The following is an 18,051-nucleotide window of genomic DNA, read 5'->3' on the forward strand; positions in this document are numbered from 1 at the left end:
CTATTATACTTCTTAAAGTGATAATTTGATTAAATTCATAAATTAATAAATTTAGTCATCACTATCTAAAATTTATATTCTTGATATTTCAAAAATATATATGTACATACAAAATTGACTCTACAAATTTAATTAATAAATGTTTTACAGTTGTATGATTACCATACAAATTGTAAAGCACATTCTAATGCTATGTTATTATTGATAATTATAGATACTTAATTTTGGTTAATACCTATTCTTTAAAAAATTCTTTTACATCATAATATTGTATAAAGAATAATGAGAACAACCATTATAAGTGAAGTACTACTTCATGTAAAACTACTAAAATAAGTGAAATGCTATTTCATGCAAAACTACTAAAATAAGTGAAGTGCTACTTCATGCAAAACTACTAAAATAAGTAGAGTACTACTTCATACGGAATAACTACTTTGCATAGAATAACCATTTCACACAGACAGAAGTGAAAGTAGCCTAGCATAAGATGTAGGGTTCACAGGTTACTTTCATTTTGAGATATTTTGGAGAGTTTAGCTTAGTGGCTCAGATATGGCCGTAGTTAAAAGGTTTTCTTTTAAATTTTTCTCAAAGTACAAGTGTTTCTCCCTTCTGCCTTCTTCTCTTATATTTGTTCGCGTACATTTTTTTCCTTTAAATTATTCTTGTATAGTTTTTCTTATATATCTTTTCCATTTACTCTTTACTCAAAAATAAATCTCATTATGTTATTAACGGTAATAAAATCTATTACTTTAATAGTCACATAATGTATTTCTAACCGTTACTCTATAAAGCTTTCACAATTCATTTGGGGGACTTTTCAAAACTACCTTATTCTCACTCATATCTTTTCTCTCTAACTTCTCTCCCTAGCCCTGTTATACATCTCTACTTATTCTCTTCTTACTTTCTTTCACTTATCACGACACTCAGTACTTCAAAAAACTATTCTAATCTTTCTCTCCGCCCCCTCCAGTACATCCTTTACTTGTTTGCAATGCTTCCTTTCTCTATCAGAAGAACCCCTTTTACAATAGTTAATAATAATATTAAAAAAACTTATCAAAAGTTAAATAAATATAAAAATGATAATATTCGAAAAAATCTCTAAATTATTCAAGAAACTTCAAATAAACCCTTTACAAGAAGAATTGACACCTCAAAGAGCAAATATTGATTCTGGAAGAACAAAATGCAAAAGGAAGGAACCGAGCATGGAAGAATTGATTCTCCATGAAACAATCATCGGTTTTGAGCGAGAATGAATCAAAGATCACAAGTTTGAAGACAAGGAATCAATTTTGAAAGAAGAAGATATTGGTTCTTGAAGCACTAAAAACAAAAATTAGAAACTTGTTGAAGAATGTTAATGTAGAAATCTCAAAGTGTAAAATACCAAGAAGGGGTGATTGATATTTAAAAATTTCTTTAAAAATCGAAGTGTAAAAAATCAATGCTTTTTCGCTTAAAAATATTTTCTAACATCAAAAACAAGTTTTCAACAATAAACCATTAAGTATAAAAACAATCTATCAAAATAAAATATCTTTTTTAAGTTAAATGCTAGCTATGAAATGTAAAGAAAAAATATTTTCCTAAGTATAAAATAATAAATCAATATAAATTTATTTTCCTAAGGTAAGTATAAACAATAAATAATAATGCAAAAAATTAAAGGGAGACAAAGAATTTATAGTCCCGTGAAAAAGCAAGAATCCCTTTGTAGATTGTGTAAAGGTTATCGCTTTATCTCGTGAAAAAGCTGTTGTAAGGGCTATCACTTAATCCCGTGAAAAAAATAAAAATCACTTTGTGGATTGTTTAAGGGTTATCGCTTTCCGTGAAAAAGCAAGAATCATTGATAGTGGATTGAAATACCTTGATTACCAAGAAAATGGATGTATACCTTGGTTACCAAGGAAATGGATGTAGGCATCTAAAATGGGAGGTAATAGCCCTTATATAATCCACAAAGAGATTCTTACTTTTTCACAAGATGAAGCGGTAACTCACATAATTCACAAAAGGGATTCTTGTTTTTTAAATGGAAAGCAATAAACCTTACAAGATAGCTATTCAAGGTTAAGCTAGAAGCTGTACAAGATGTGTGTACAAAGGAGTAATAGCGAAGATTTGCCTCAAAAAGGTTGGGTGTTATAGATTTTAGCTTAAGGTGAGAGAAGAAATTTTAACTTGAATGAAGCAAGGATTCAACTTTGAAAGCTTAGTGGAAGACTAAAACGTTGCTAGAGAGTAAAAATGAGCTTTGGATAGTCTCTCAATGGTTTGAAGCTTTGGTTCAATTCTTTTCTTGCTTCAAAATGGCTCAAATGCATTTATTTATATTGTGGCAATGTTTGGAGCTGTTAGACACAAGTTTGAATCAAATCTGACCGTTGCTAAAGCTTAAGGGTTGACTACAACGCTTTTAAGGCTGACTATGTTCTTCAAATTTCTCAAATTAAGGCTTCCATAGTCGAGTATAATCTTCCTCTAATCGATCAATCTCTTGAGAGCGCGTTTCTTGCAAGTTTGAGTTTCTATAGTCGATTAAGGCTGTGTAATCTTGACTTTTTCATGCCTTTGACTTGTCAGGTTGATTATGCTTCCTCTATAATTAACTATGGTTGTGTAATCTTGACTTTTCTTGCCTTTGACTTATCAAGATCGACTATGCTTGGTCTAACGTCAACTATGTGTCACAGCCCAAATCTTGGGCCATGACCGGCGCATGGGCCCAATGGGCATAGCCCACTAAACTCAAGCAAGCCTTTTTTTTTTTTTTATGCAATCTCGATCATCATTCCCAATCATCATTTCTAAACCACATATTGTAATTTTCGACTAAAAATATTTCAGTAACATTTCATAGTGACCTTATACTCACCATTTTATTATGTCAAAATAATATCACCTGTTTGCCAACTCATAGTGGCATCAGTAATCAAATATACATATTTGACTTATAACATGGATCCTAGCAGATTACATTACATATATATGTTCACAGGTAACAGACTCTTGACCGTCAGCGAAGTGACCGTGAGTGAAGGTATCGCTACTGAGATGCCATAGTACCTACCAAGAAGACGAGCATACGTGGACACTCAATCTAGGTCCCAACTGTCTCCAAATCTGAAAATATGAAATTTAAAAACGTGAGTATAAAACTCAGTGAGTGAACATAAGAAGGGAACAAGCAATTGATAAGGAGAACTTGGAAATCATGATGCACTTGTTTCAAAAATAATGTAATTGATTTAATTTCTTACTAAAAAACCCCTCATTTCAAACTTTGATTAATAACCTCATAGTGTTCCAAAAACTCATGATCAATCCATAAAGTTAAATGGGTGAAAAATATGTCAAAATCAAGCAAGGTAGCAAGCAGACAGCAAGTTTCTCGCTGTAGCAAGAAACATTCATGATTTGCATATGTTTCGGTTTTTCAAGCATATCTCCCACTATAGAAGTCCAATTGACATGATTTTTAGACTATTAGAAAGATAAGAAACTGGGCTACAACTTTAATGTTTATCAATTTGCCTAGTTCTGAACGAAATGTGGTCAAAATCATTGTCAAAATGAAAGTACTGCACTAGGATTTTGGAACCACCTGAGAGTTTCTCGCTGCAATTTGCTGCAGCGAGAAACAGGGCTGGTTTGTGCCCCCACCACCCAAAGTTTCTCGCTGCAACGAGATTCAAGGCAGATGACAATTAAGGAATTTTCACATGTCACAAAATCCATTCCTACCATATTGCACATCAAAGTGAACACATTGACAATAATCAAGTTTCTCATTATTCATTTCAATCACATATTATAATCATAAACTTTCTATCACATATACATATATAAACATATATAAACACGTACACCACCCCACTTCATTCATCGTCATGTGCACTCCATACTCACATATTCTATCATCATCATGCGTGCACTCCCTACTCGCACACTTCAACATCATCATGTGTGCACTCCTTACTCACACACTTCAGCACTCTCTACTCGCACACTTCAACATCATCATGTGTGCACTCCCTACTCGCAAACTTCAACATCATCACACAATATTATTCATAAATGCACAACATATATTCATGTATATACATACCAACATAATATAGGAGCACATGGATTCATCCTTTTACACATTCCACATTTTCACAACATCAAAACATTTTATCAAGGGCTTGTTCCCATGCATAATTTAATGAAAAGCCAAGTAAAATCATTTAAATGTTTCATCCCAACACATATGTATTTCCCAAAAATACTTTGATGCAAGTTCACTCACCGATATTTGTTGAATCTTTAATTGACTTTAATTTCGATTATTGCTTCAAACGGACATGTGAGGTCTCGTTGGAACCTATCACACACAATATAACCATAAAAAATATAACAGCCCACAATTCTAATTATTAGCCATCTTTAACCACCTAAAATCAACCTTAACTCATCTCTCACCTTGGTGGACTTATAGTTGAACTCCTTTTCAAGAGTTTTCAAGCTACTATGGCAAGTCTCTCTTTCTCTCTCTAGAACTTTCAACTAGTGAGAGAAAGTGCTAAACAAAGACTTTTAAGGGTTTTAAGGTGAGATAGTGAAAGACCACAAAAGGTTCTATGAAAAAGTGCTCAAAAGTAAGAAAATTGAAGCTAGAGAGAGAGAAATATGGAGGCTTTAAGGGAGGCTTCCATGGAAGATGAAGAAACGTGAGATGGGAGGAAGAAAAATAAAAGGCTACTAGAAAAATGAAGAAGTTGCTGGAGAAATGAGATATTTATAGCCTAACCTTACCCAAACTTCACTTAAATTACGAAAATGCCCTTAACAAGTTGGTTGTCTTTTTCCAATCTTTTGTGCAATCTTTTTACTTTTTTGACACTGAGACGAAGTCCATAATGGTCTAGAAATACTCGGGTTTATGAAAACTTAAAAATTTTGATCTAAGATGAAAAATGACCATTTTACCCTTACCTTGGAAATGATCATTATTTATATTTTCTTCGTCATTTTATACTTATTTTCATCATTCAGTTATGTCTTAGGCCTACTTAGGCCTTAATAACATTAGAAAACCCACTTCTAGGAGCTCACCAGGAAAATGACCAAACTACCCCTACTCCACATCATAGGGTCTACCTCCCCTACATGTTTATGAAGGTCGAGGTCTCACACTATGTCTGTTCAAACATGATTTTCTTGAGCTTTCTAGAACAGGGTCGACTTATGGCTTCATAATCTTCAAGTTTTGCACTTTTCAACCTTTGGATCGACTTGAGCTTTTCTAGGATCTACTTATGGCTTGTGTCTTAAGGTTTCCTTAGCTTTTTGGTGTTTCTCTCCAACTATTTCCTTCTTACCTTGTTTCTACATTCAAATAACATTTTAAGGCATGTTTGCTTTTCAATTTTTAGCTGAATATGCATTGTTTGAAAGCTCATGAGTTGCTTTCTAATGAAGTATAATTTTTCAAAAAAAACACATGATTTTAGGGGATTAAAAATCTATTTGAGATGATTTCAAATGCTTAATATTAAGTTCAAGAAAACATGTGATTTTTGTCAATCAAAACTTAATGTAACTTAAAGCTAACATTCTCCCCCTTTTTGGTATGACAAAAACATTAGCATATTGCATTTGAAATTTCTTGAAACCTCCCCCTAACTTAATTAGTCTTTATGCCCTTGTTGAAAACATTTAAGTGTAAATGAGAAGGGTATAAGTAATGAATATGAACTTTGAAAATTCTCCCCCTCAATATATGCATGAAGTTGAAAAATATTTTCAAGGAAAATTTAGCTAATATAAGATCAATTCAATGTGCTCATAAACCTTCTTTTCCTTTTTGTTATATCAAAAAGGTTAAGAAGTGTGAGCTTTAAGCATTTAAACTCAAAGGAAAATGATTAGTGATAATCATCAAATATAAATAAGCATTAAGTTCAATAATGATCTCTAACCATCAAATCAAAACATTGAGCTATATTTCCATGAAAATATTTAATCAATAAATCAAGAAATATATCCAATAATCATAATATGATAGCATTCAAGTCAAGATATATTTCTAATCAATATATATATATATTCAAGCAAAGCATAGGAAAATATACTCATTTAGCACATCTAAAGATCAATGTGTAGGTAAATCATTATATATTTCTACTCAAGATGTTCAATTTAAAGCACAAAGAAATACATTCAACCATTACAATCAAGGCACAATATAGGTATTTTCAACAAGGATATATTTCCATGTAGAGTATTCAATTAAGGCTCAAATCAAGAATGCCCCGCCCCCCCCCCCCCCCCCCCCCATACACACATAAATGAAAGCTAAGAACACTATAAACAAGATGTATAAATATTTTTAATCTTTCATAATAACACACACATATAATATGCTGAACAATGAGAATGATAAGCATGAGTGAAGATGTACAAGTCATCTTAACTAGTGTCCTCCTTTGAAAAGGAGTTACGCAAGATGAGTATCTAAGTTTTCTTGATTTTGGAGCATGTGTTGGATTTGCTGGTCAAAGTTGTCAAATTGTGCAGCCATAAGATCAAGTTGCTTTAAATTTTCATCCAATGTGGTCATAATTGCCATAAGTTTTGCATTAATGTCTGAAGTACAGGATGACACAATACTGAAGGATGGTTAAGTTGAAGTTGGTGGAGGAACATTTTCATCATCTTTATTATCACCATCATCATCACTTTCTGGACGAGCTCTCTTAAGTACCCAAGTTCCTATCTCAATATCTTCTATATAACCCATTTTACCTATCATAATTTTTTCAAGATGTTTAATCGTGGGTTGAAAAGTAGCATCATCCATGGAAGAGACATCATTGTTAAAATGAGCAACTATCTGAGTGATGACTTGGCCATACATAAGATTAGACTTAGTTCTTATCACAACTTTCCTCATAAATCAAAATATGAAATAAGCTAACTCTATAGGAGTCTGAAGCTTAATGTTCTGTGTGAACCATAAATCTTCCCCAAAAACTAATGAGTGCTTGCTTGGTACCGACCTCAAAGTCTAACTAATAACCAAATATAGTATCTTGTCCATCTTCATCTTTTCTTTATTTCTCATTTACTTAGAGTGTGAGAGACACTCTAAGGGGTAGATCAAGATTGGATCAGCTTGGTTGTTGTTACAGGGTCTAACTTAGCCTAAGAAAAGTTAGTTTTGGGTTTTGGTTAATCATGTGAAAAGCCATTGTTAAAGGTTGTAATTGAGCCTGTGAAAAGCTATTGTAAAAGCTTAGTGGAAGCTTGAAAATTTCACTGATTTTAGTAAATTGGTTTAAAAATCCTTGATTGAAAAATCAAGATAGTGGATGTAAGTCAAAAAGATCGAACCACTATAAATCACTGTGTTTTGTCTATTTTTTTTATTTTCTTCTTACTTTTAGCATTAAATCATTTTTCTAGCAAGCTTTAAATTTTCATTTTCAAATTCCTTTAATAAGCTCTTTACTTGGAAAGAATTTTTTTGTCATTCCAAAAGTGTTATTCACCCCCCTTTAGCACGTTTTTTGGGACCAACAGTGTTTGATCCTTAAAAGGAATTTGGTAGAGGTTGTGCTTTATCCTTAAAAGGCATTTCGATTGTAGAGGTTGTGCTTGATCTTAAAAGGCAATGACTTTGATTGAAATTGTACTTGATCCTTGGAAAGGCATTTTGTTGTCAAGGTTATGCCTAACCTTATGTTAAAAGGCAAGTTGATTGTGGATTCGAACTCTTTGTGCTATCAAGGGAAATGACGTAGGCATCATAGGCTAAACCTCTATAAAAACTTGGTTGAGTACTCTTTACTTTTCTACACTTTACTTACTTAGCTTATTCTTTGTTTTCTAACTCCACTCTTTATACTTCAACTATATTGAAAATTCAAAAAGGGGGAATTTTTATTTGATAAACAATTCACCCCCCTCTTGGTTACTTAAATTTAAGCTTATTTATTTAACATGGTGAATGCCTAAGCCTATGTCAAGTGGTTCCCGTTGGATCTAATGATCTCACAATATCCATTTACAATTCACAAATTTGTCTGTGGACTGAATTTGGAGAATCTCCGCAATGGTAAAAGAATATAGAGATGTTTTCCACTAATATCTAGGCTGAAAATCAACTTCCAAAAAAGTAGCTTGATGGGAATTGGGGTGGATTCACATATGATTAGTAGAGGGCAGCAATGTTGGGGTGCAAGATTGGAAAGTTGCCTACAACATACATGGAATGACCACTTTGTGCCAAACATAACTCGAAAAAGATGTGGAAACCAAACATAGAGGAATTCTAGGCATGTTTGACAGAGCGAAAATCTAAGGTGCTTTCTATAGGTGGTAAGGTCACACTTCTAAAATCCATCCTTATGATCTTTCCGATTTATTTCATGTCACTTTTCTAAAACTCTCAAAAGGTGAAAAATGAATTAGAGAAAATTGAAAGGAGGTGTCTCCGGAGTGAAGTGGAGGAGAAAAGAAAAATCCATTATGCTCGGTGGGATACAATTAATAGATATATGGAGGATGAGGGATTGGGTATCATTGGCTTGGAGATTAGGGATAGAGCTCTTTTAAATAAATGGGTAAGGAGGTATAGTAGGGAGAGAAATAGTTTGTAGAGAAGGGTGATTGATGAAAAAATAGGGGCAAATCCCACTAGCGTACTACTTGAAACGAATGCCATTTAAAGGGTATTGGATTGCTAAGTGTTCTGGAGACATGATGTTGAGACGTTCCAAATTGCAAGGAGCTTGTTTGTTTGATGTTGGTACCTTATATCAGGTATGTGTATGTTTTTTGGGACAACACTTGATCTTGGGTTGTTGGATATTTTAGATGAAGCTCTAGCTTTTCTACTAGTGCCGAATGAGTTGTGATTTGTTCTTTGCTTGTCTGCTTGAATATGTAAAGGGTGACAGAACAAAAACTGAGAAATGTTTGTTGTATATGGAATTTTATGAACCCTGTTTTTGTTAAAGGTTCTGTTGTGTAAGGAATGAGTGGGATACTTTTGCTTTTATGCAAATTGTGAGCCTAAATTTTAAGTTGATATGGGTCTAATGTATAGCAACTTAAAATCTAGTATGTTGCTTCTATGTCTCATAGGGAACTCATTATTCCCCGTTTTTAAATAAAATATTTAAGTTTAAAAAAAACATGTTATATGACATAGAATAACAAGTAGTTTTTTAACTAAGTCAATCATTAGTCATAAAAATTTATTTGATTCAAAATAAAAATATAAAAAACTTATTTAACTTAAAATAAAGGTATAGGGGTTTGATCTAACATAATAAAAAATAAAGATTTATTTTTTTTTTTGAATAATTTGAAAGAGTTTTTTAGATATTATGTCTATAAAAATACATGGCAACGTGGTTTGTTGAATTGAGAATTAATGATTTAAGGACACAAATGAACACGATTATAGGTTCACACACTATTAAACTTTAAATTATACCGAAATTGTATTCATCAAATGTCGATCCAACCAAGATTGATCAGTTAACTATTATAATTCATAATTTATATACGTAATAATTAATGATATTAAAAAGTGTGTGTGGTTTGATTTAACTATAAAGACAAAAAATTGGACGCCGATGTGTGAGATTGCCCACATGAGACACCGGACCTTACTACTTGACTATATATGAATAATTTGAAGTTGAAATCCAACATAAAAAAAAATGAGAAAAGTAGTAAATTGATTGATAATTATGGGGGCAAATTTGCTTTTTATCCCAAAAAAAATTACAAAAATGAATAAAAAGAATAGATTCTGTGCTAAGAATGAATGTATTTATTCATGGAAGTGCATGAGTTTGGGTGCAAACTTTAACAACCTGTACAGAGCATCGGGAGAGAACTTTCTGGCGAACAGGTGACAGATATCCGTCGTGTTCCCATTGTACTGGCATTGGCTTCCGCTCCTCAACCTCTCCAAAAATTCAACCGTCACCTCCGTCCTCAGGAACTTTGCAGGGTGGGGCCCACCTTTGGACCAATCGACCCATGTCAGAGTCCTGTTCGAGTTCTTGTGCCCAAATTTCATGGTCACAAACGTTGGCAGGTAATGTTCATCGGCGTAGCAAGCGCCCTTGCAGTACTTTTGGAACACTGGGAAATATTCTTGGTCGGAAACTACCCCAATGGCAAGCTCTCGGTCCATCTCAAACCATTGGGCTCCCTTCCTCCATTGGTCCAGTGTGACTCGGGGGCTCATTCTCCGGCTGTATCTGCCCCGCCCAACGGGGCCTTCTAAATCGTAGGACTCCACGAAACTCTGGGAAGAGTTGATGAGGTAGGAGTAGACAGTGGAGAAGTTAAAGATTGGAATGCATGATTCCGACAGAAGAACGAATCTTTGGTTTGAGAAATCCAGTAGTGCGTTGGCTAGCAGCCGCCGCTCGGCTTCAATCATATTCACCTTTCCCCATTCGACTTCCTGCATTCGGTAGGAGAATACCCAAAAAACCAAAAGATTTGTTAACATAACTAGTTTACTTAATTAGAGCTTAAAGAAATTGTAATATTAAGAGCAAAAAGTAGACATGTGGCACAAGGGGAAAGCTTAGCAGAGCATGAGGAAGAAATGGGAATTGGGGGGATAAGGAAAGTTAGGTTTGTTGCATGCAAACAGTAGAAGCCCAATTGGCTGTCAGGCTTGAATAGGGTACACCATCCAGACGTGTACCGCTTTCAATGTTGTAGTTTGTGTTCATATATATTGGACCACATGGTGCTTTGATGATCAGCCAGCTGTGACCAAGGCATCCATCTTATCTCTACATTTAAACTGGGTTCCACAACTCGAAAGTGTAATAAGTAAAAAATTTATCAAAGAAAAGCCATTTTTGGGATTAAAATCTTTCCTTCATTAGGCACTGAAAAGGGAAAAACAAAGTGAAAATTCTTCATCAGGAAAAGGAAAGATGCAAATGTAATTTTTTGTGGTTTAATTGTCAAGAATTCGATTGAAAAATTAAAAAAAAAAAAACATAACACTTAAATAATTTTTTTATATTTACATGATATTGATATAACGTTAATGTCAAGGGTAAAAAATATCACATTATTTTATTATCATATCAAATTAATATATCACGTCATCCTCAATTATAATATGTTAACATTGCACATCACTGTCTGTGGTATGACAATTGATATTTTGATTAAGTCAATCATTAATTACAAAAGTTATTTTGATTGAAATTAAAAATATAAAAATTTGATTGAATATAATAAAAATATAAAAACTTATTTGAATTATTTTAATAGTTTAAAGTTTTTTTTTTATTATACCAAAAAATAAAAAAATAATCAATCAAACCATGTGGCCTTAATTGTAAGCATGGCAGCTTAAATAGAGCCAACATCTGGTGTAATTAATGGTGAAATTTAGTATTAGTTTGATTACCCAAAAATGTATTTCAGAATATGTTTCCAGACAACCTTAATTATTATATTAATGAAAGAATAAAGTGATGTTTATTAAAAAGAAAAGGCGTTGAATTTCCATTGTTGCAAGAATACCATTTGTTATAGTGTTGTTTAATGGCAGGATCCGTTATCAAACTCACCAAGTAGGAGGCATTGCAGGCATGAATGAAGAAAACACATGGAAAATTAAAGGCTAACCTTGCTGGGAATCCTTCTGCCATAGAACACTGAACTTTTAGGGTCTGATAGATTGAATGATGGATTGGAGTGCACATAGATTGAGTACATCCCTTCATGCCCTTCGAAGAATTTCTCCCACAGCGGAGCCAAGAGAAGAGGCCCTTTTGTCAAGAACATGAAAGCAACTTTAGGAACTCGATCGAATGGATACTGTGGAATTCGGGGAACCATTGAGGCCCTCCACAGAAGCTCTTTATCATCCATGCCATGCATTACATCCGGTGGCTTCAGAAATTCTGTTAGTCCTATGCCCGCAACATTAGATGTTTTAGCAGCCGGAGTAAATGATTGCGGCGGGGGCGGGGGCGGCGGTGCCGATGCTGATCTCGTAGTCAGAGATAACTGCGTGATATGCAGGTCAATTGAAAAGTTTTTAAGATGAAAGCTGAGTATGATTCCAAGAGATAGGAGAGAGCCAAAGAGGAGGACACAAGAGAGGACATTGAAGAAATGCAAGTGGGCATTAAAGAGCTTGGCAAATGAGGTTGACGGATTGTTGTTTTCACCCTTCATTTTTTTGGTTTTGTTTGCCTTGAAAATCAGGAAGCTTTGTCGCTGAGGGAGATTCAGATACCTCTTTAAATTTAAAGAGACCCAAAAGCTCTTGTTCTCAAGAAAAGTGATTCTTCTGTCACTCCACAACAGTTCTTTTCTTTGAGGACAAGAGATGCCAACACTGCACAAGCAAGAGAAAAGAACTTGGGAGGAATCAAAATTTGGACACAACAAACCAGACGCTGAGATTATATACCATATAACTGTGTAATGATCAGAGAAGGAAGTAAAAAATAATACTGTACCAGAGCTGTCGATGAAAAACTATTGTAATGATCGAAAATTAAGCCATCAAAAACTATAGTAGTAAAACGAAGCCCATTCGATGATTCTTATAAAAGAGAGAATGAAATCAAGCAAGTTTGAAGCACAAACCATTGATCTATGATCAACGTTAACATGGAATATGAAAAGATGCAAAAGGGCAAGGACAGAAAAACTGGGAAGCTCAGGTCAGAAACAGCTGATGGGAAATTGTGAAGGGATTGAATTTATGTCTGAATGGGTGATGGCTGCAAGCCAGTTGCTGCCTTTCTAGACCACAGGAAGCTAATATCTTCCATATTCAACAAGTCAAAACGGCCTTTCTCACTCCAACTTTTGCTTTAATTAATTTAACACGTTTGATCCTTAATTAAGCATTAATAAAAACAGTTTCTAGCATGCCGCTTCAAGCATCAAGGACCTTAAAGAGCCTAAGTATTTTGAACTTGGACTTTGAAAGCCCCCCTCAGCATTAGCCGCCAATCAATAATTTTTCCAAACAAAGGAAGGTGGTTTGCGTGTTGGGCTTGCTCAACCCAGGGCAAACGACAAGTGCATGGGGCTGTCTGCCTCAGGAATTCCCTTGTCATACACGTTTTTTCGGTTTAGGGAGAAGCGTGAGTGACGCAAACACGTGTCACATTTAGGCTGCATGAGGCAGTGATGTTAGGAATTGGTCTACACGTCGATATTCTTGGAAGGTTCTTTTGGGACCAATGATTCTTACAAATCAGAAAATTCCGATAATTTCGCTGAAACTAACCCCCAAAGAATATTCATTTCCAACCGTTGGTCGTGATGTTACTAATACTTAATTGTTTGACCATTTAGTTTCGTTAATTCCTTGATTACCCAACTCTACGTACCAAGTCACATCATCACCGTCCTACGCTAGACTTAATTTTCAGTTATGATCAATGTTGTTAATTAATTAAGCATAGGCAAAAGAATGATGGAAAAGATGATAGAATGGAAGGACTCTTCACATCTACCAGTGTTGATACAAGAAGTTATTGATATTGATAGAGATATGTTTATAAGAAATGAAGGGTAATTTGAATTTGATTATGAGATTATCCTATCTCATGGTAGATGAGTGTTTTTTTTTCTTATTATAGGTTTGTCCCTCTGGATTTACTATGATAAAGTTTTTAACGAGGCTCAAATTCATGGGGTGAGTAACAAATGGGTTGGGATGTCTGTTTTTCTGGTTGAATGCTTTTATAATCTCTTCGTGTTTGTCAATTGATATTAATGAAATGATTTTTCAGTCCAAAAAAAAAAATTAAGCATAGGCAAAGTGACTTGGAATTTCTTATCATGTTTACCATGAACCTAAATTTATTAGGACTTGTAATTCAACATTATATTTTAATAAACCTGTTTTTCTCTTAGAAAAGAAATGGGAATAACCAAAATTGAGAGGAAAAGAAAGGGGAAAGATAAGACTATCACAATTATAATAAGTATACAAATAGTTTTTAAGAAAAAGAAATGGAGAACAGGAAAATCGAGAGGAAAGAAAACTATATTATTTCCTGTAATTGTTTAAATGGAAAAATATTAAAAAATTTAAATTATTTTAAAAAAATTTAATCAATTTTTAATTTTTTATTGTATTTAATCAAATTCTTGTAAAAATTTTTATTTTAAATCAAATAAGCCTTTCTAATTAATATTTGACTAATTGTCGTTAGTTAAAACGTCACTTCTCATTTTATACCACGTGATGTTGACATGTCGTAGAGATAGTGACATGTTATATGGTATTTTCACCCTCCATGTGAATGCCATGTCAATATCATGTGAATACAAAAATAATAAGTAATATTTTAATTAATAATAGTTAATCAACTATTAATTATAAAGACATATTTGATTCAAATAAATTATTGAGTTTTTAAGGTGTAAGAAAATAAATCCATTGAATTTTGCTTTGCTAACAATTTAAATTAGACTTTGCCTACTAGTTATTAAGTTTATATTTGAAACACTGGCATAATATAGCTTCTATATAATATCAACCCACCAAAATGTGCCATCTCATTAATGACATAAAATAAAAAATCTTTAAAGACTTAAAATTAAATATTAAAAAGTTTATAATAATTAAATAAATAAAGAATAAAATTTTTTCACTTTTTTTGTGTCTTCCAACAAAAAACCCAAAATCCCTTGCAAAATTCTTCAATCTCTCTCTGAATTTTAAAAGATTATGAAAAGAATTTAAAAATTGCTCTTAAAGTTGTACAATTTAGTAAAATTTAATTGTAACGGAAGAAGATGATGGAGTTGGAAAGAGAGAAAAAAAGAAGGTTGAGAGAGACAGAAAAGTGAAAATATTTTATTTTTTGTTTAATTAATTATTATAAATTTTTTAACATGTAATTTTAAATCTTTAAGCATTTTTTATTTTACCGCAAACCATACATTTTAGTGAACTGCATCAAAAATAAATCCTTAGTTATTACCTTTAAGTTTGGATATACACATTAAACTTTTAAAGGTTATTATTAAAAAAGGCACCAAAAATTTGTGAAAGTCTTGCTTTTGCCCCATTCAACTAAAAACAAAAACATAAATGCAGAAAAATTGATGAGGGCATTTAAAATGAATTTGAGAAGGAAATAAAATTAAACTATTCGTAAAATATTGGATTTATTATGTGAGTTTAACTACCAGCTAAATAGCTTGATTAATGTATCCATTAAGGTTTTGTATCAAATCAATATTCTTATTGTTATTACAATCAATTGGGGGTTTACACCGTTGAGATAAAGTTCTACCAATACTGGCAAATCTAATCTTGATTATGTCATCTTAACCTTTTTGATGTGTCTGAATTACTTTAATAATAATAATAATCTTAGTTGTAACAAAGCTCTGATTACAGCATAGTACTGTGACTTTCATCTTTCATTTAAAAATTTTCAACTTCCATCCATCCTTACGTTGATTATAAACAATTTAAAATACAACAAATGACATAGTGATGATGTGTGTGCCAAGTGACAGGGGACAGCCAAGTCAACACCACAAGTTTAATTCTTACTATATATAAAATATTTCTCTTTTAATTTTTATAAATTTAGCGGGGTCAACCCCACTCAAACAAATGGGGCTCCATTGAGTTGGTCCCATTTATGGATGCTACAGGGAGCAATATAGATAACATGAAAGAGAGGCATCAAGGTGATGAAAAAAATTGCATGCTGTCCCCTGTAATGGAGCCAAAGCATTACATTTGGTGACAAAGGCGCAAACTTTGTATGTTTTCTGGTAACTAACACTCAAACAGCTTAAGCATAATTATCCTCAACATCACAACAAATTGTAGTTGACTGGGGTCTAGGCTGGACAAATATCACTGATGACCAAATCCAAGCAATGCTGGAGCTATCCTAAGCAGTGGCTCCAGAGTGCTGGGATGAAACTTCCGGGCAAATAGAAAGCAGATTGAGCTCCTCTCACCGTTATAAGTACAGTTAAATCCTTGCCTGACTTGATTCAGTAATGCTACTGATACATCTTTTCTCAAATATTTTGTGGGGTGTGGGCCACCTCTAGACCAATCAACCCAAGTAATGCTCCTGTTGGAATTGAGCTCCGGGCAAATTAAGTTCACGAGAGTTGGAAGGTAATGTTCATCCATGTAACACGGGGGGCGACAATGGTCTCTAAAGACAGGATAGTATTTGTCATCAGAGACTATCTCAGCGGCAAGCATTCGATTAACCTCGAACCATTGCGAGCCTTTGCGCCAATCTGCCAATGACACAGTCGGCCACATCTGCTTATTGTAACGGCCACGCCCAGTGTGCGTTGGATCATCAAATGAACCAAGGAAGCTGCGGCTGGAGTTGATAAGGTAGTTGTAAACTGTGGTGAAGTTGAATAGCGGAATGCATGCCTCTGAGAGTAGCACAAATCTCTCATTGGTTAAGTCGAGCAAGGCATTGGCTAACAGGCGCCTCTCAGCATCGACCATTGTCGCCCTTCCCCATTGCACAGGCTGCAAATCGAAAGAGGGATTGAAATTTGCATATGAAATGATGTTCCAATTTAATACCTACGTACCATTGATCATTGTATGTTTATATTTCTAACCTTGCTTGGTATCCTGCGCTCGTAAAAGACGGAGGTTACTAGTGGCTTATCAATGAAGTCCGGAGATGTATGGAAGTAAATAGAGTAGAGGCCCTTATGTCCCATGAAGAACTTCTCCCAGAGTGGAGCCAAAGGTAGTGTTCCTCTGCTTAAGAACATGAATGCCACCTTTGGCGTTCGGTTGTGAGGATATTCCACAACATTTGGTACTGTCGAGGCACGCCACATTAGCTCCTCATCAGTCATAGAATGCCAGGCGTCCTCTGAAGAGTTGAAGGGCTGCTGTAGGGAGGAGGATGAAGAGAGAGCAAAGTTGTATACAACGTCGGAATTGGGAGACCAGGGTGATGGCGGAGAAAATCCGTTGAGTCGAGGGATGTTAGAGTCCTTTGAGATTAAGAACTTCCAAGCATGGTAATTGATGAACGTCCCAAGAACGACCACGAAAGAAGCCATTGACAAGAAAAACAATATAGTTATTGTAGTGTTACGTTTCCCTTCTCTAAATCTTTTTCTAATGTGAGAGGAGACTTCCTTCTCAAAACAAGCCATTTCACACTGCTTCATTCTCTCTCTCTCTCTGGGTTATGAGGATCAAAATCATTGCATGCAAATTAAGCTTGAGAAGGTGTTTTAAGGCAATGAATTAACTTAGGCAGTATTCCCCTGGAGTGTTTTAGGTAGGGCCTAAAACGTTCTGCATCAAGCAAGGTACACATGGAAGGTGACAGAAGAATCTAAAACCCCATTTAAAAGCTATACCTTATTAGAAGGATAAAGCAGAGAGAGAACGAGGGAAATGTTAGGTTTACAGCTATTTCTTAAAAGATGGATAAAGGGAAGGTATTACTGTTTCTGGCAATGGGGCGTTACCAGGTAAAAATGATGGACACGGCATGAATTCACCAGCTGGTTCATATTGCTCGCACACCACTGAAAACCACGAATCTCATGTGTTGGATGACAGAAAATGCCGGCAGATTACAAGAACAAAAGTGGTTTAACTTGCTCTGGTCATCAAACAAAACCGAACTGTGCTGCAGTTGAGCAAAAATTATGGTTTCTTGGCTGCACTCTTGTAAGAATTTTGGTGATGATCATGCTCTTGAATCACTTCTCTTCTTTGGCTTTGCCATCAATAACTCAAAAATTATGCTTTATTGAATTATAGTTCACCAAATTTGGGAACAAATTGCACCTGGAGTGATTTCCTTGACACTATGCCATGACAATCCCATATTGCATTTTTAAGGTCGTAAATTGAACTGATTTTGAGTCACAGCTACTCGGCTATGCCTGGATCAAAGCCTGTTTAAGGACTAGGGTGGTGCAAGATAAGGCTCTCGATCATCGAGCAAGCAATCAAACTCGGCATTTTCTACAACTATCATACTTTTG

The 18,051-nt window shown here is 34.4% G+C and overlaps 2 protein-coding genes across 3 annotated transcripts; both read right to left on the reverse strand.

Annotated features, from left to right (window-relative positions):
- Positions 1-9,735: 9,735 nt before the first annotated feature.
- Positions 9,736-12,837, reverse strand: LOC18609190 (Core-2/I-branching beta-1,6-N-acetylglucosaminyltransferase family protein). 2 transcript variants are annotated; one of them, XM_007044203.3, is made up of 3 exons: positions 12,528-12,837; positions 11,686-12,403; positions 9,736-10,492 (listed from the first exon to the last, which is right to left on the reverse strand). In XM_007044203.3, the coding sequence occupies exons 2-3, from the start codon at positions 12,238-12,240 to the stop codon at positions 9,848-9,850; spliced, it is 1,200 nt and encodes a 399-aa protein (XP_007044265.1). In that variant the 5' UTR covers positions 12,241-12,403; positions 12,528-12,837; the 3' UTR covers positions 9,736-9,847. The 2 variants fall into 2 exon arrangements, with proteins under 2 accessions (XP_007044265.1, XP_017972094.1); XM_018116605.2 differs by having other exon boundaries at positions 11,686-12,837.
- Positions 12,838-15,739: 2,902 nt separating this feature from the next.
- On the reverse strand, positions 15,740-17,955 carry LOC18609191 (glycosyltransferase BC10-like). The gene is made up of 2 exons (XM_007044205.3): positions 16,654-17,955; positions 15,740-16,558 (listed from the first exon to the last, which is right to left on the reverse strand). Exons 1-2 carry the CDS (start codon positions 17,218-17,220, stop codon positions 15,911-15,913), a joined length of 1,215 nt encoding a protein of 404 aa, XP_007044267.3. The 5' UTR covers positions 17,221-17,955; the 3' UTR covers positions 15,740-15,910.
- Between the last annotated feature and the right edge of the window lie 96 nt (positions 17,956-18,051).

This window comes from Theobroma cacao, chromosome 2 (assembly GCF_053813885.1).
Source record: "Theobroma cacao isolate CCN51 chromosome 2, ASM5381388v1, whole genome shotgun sequence".
Taxonomy (NCBI): Eukaryota; Viridiplantae; Streptophyta; class Magnoliopsida; order Malvales; family Malvaceae; genus Theobroma; species Theobroma cacao.

What these genes read in the sequence shown, in the direction of transcription:
- LOC18609191 (XM_007044205.3), bottom strand. Translation starts at nt 17,220, where the DNA reads ATGAAGCAGTGTGAAATGGCTTGTTTTGAGAAGGAAGTCTCCTCTCAC. An exon ending in AGCGCAGGATACCAAGCAAG is followed by an intron (nt 16,559 to 16,653) that starts GTTAGAAATATA and finishes TTCGATTTGCAG; the next exon opens with CCTGTGCAATGGGGAAGGGC.
- LOC18609190 (XM_007044203.3), bottom strand. Translation starts at nt 12,240, where the DNA reads ATGAAGGGTGAAAACAACAATCCGTCAACCTCATTTGCCAAGCTCTTT. An exon ending in GCAGAAGGATTCCCAGCAAG is followed by an intron (nt 10,493 to 11,685) that starts GTTAGCCTTTAA and finishes TACCGAATGCAG; the next exon opens with GAAGTCGAATGGGGAAAGGT.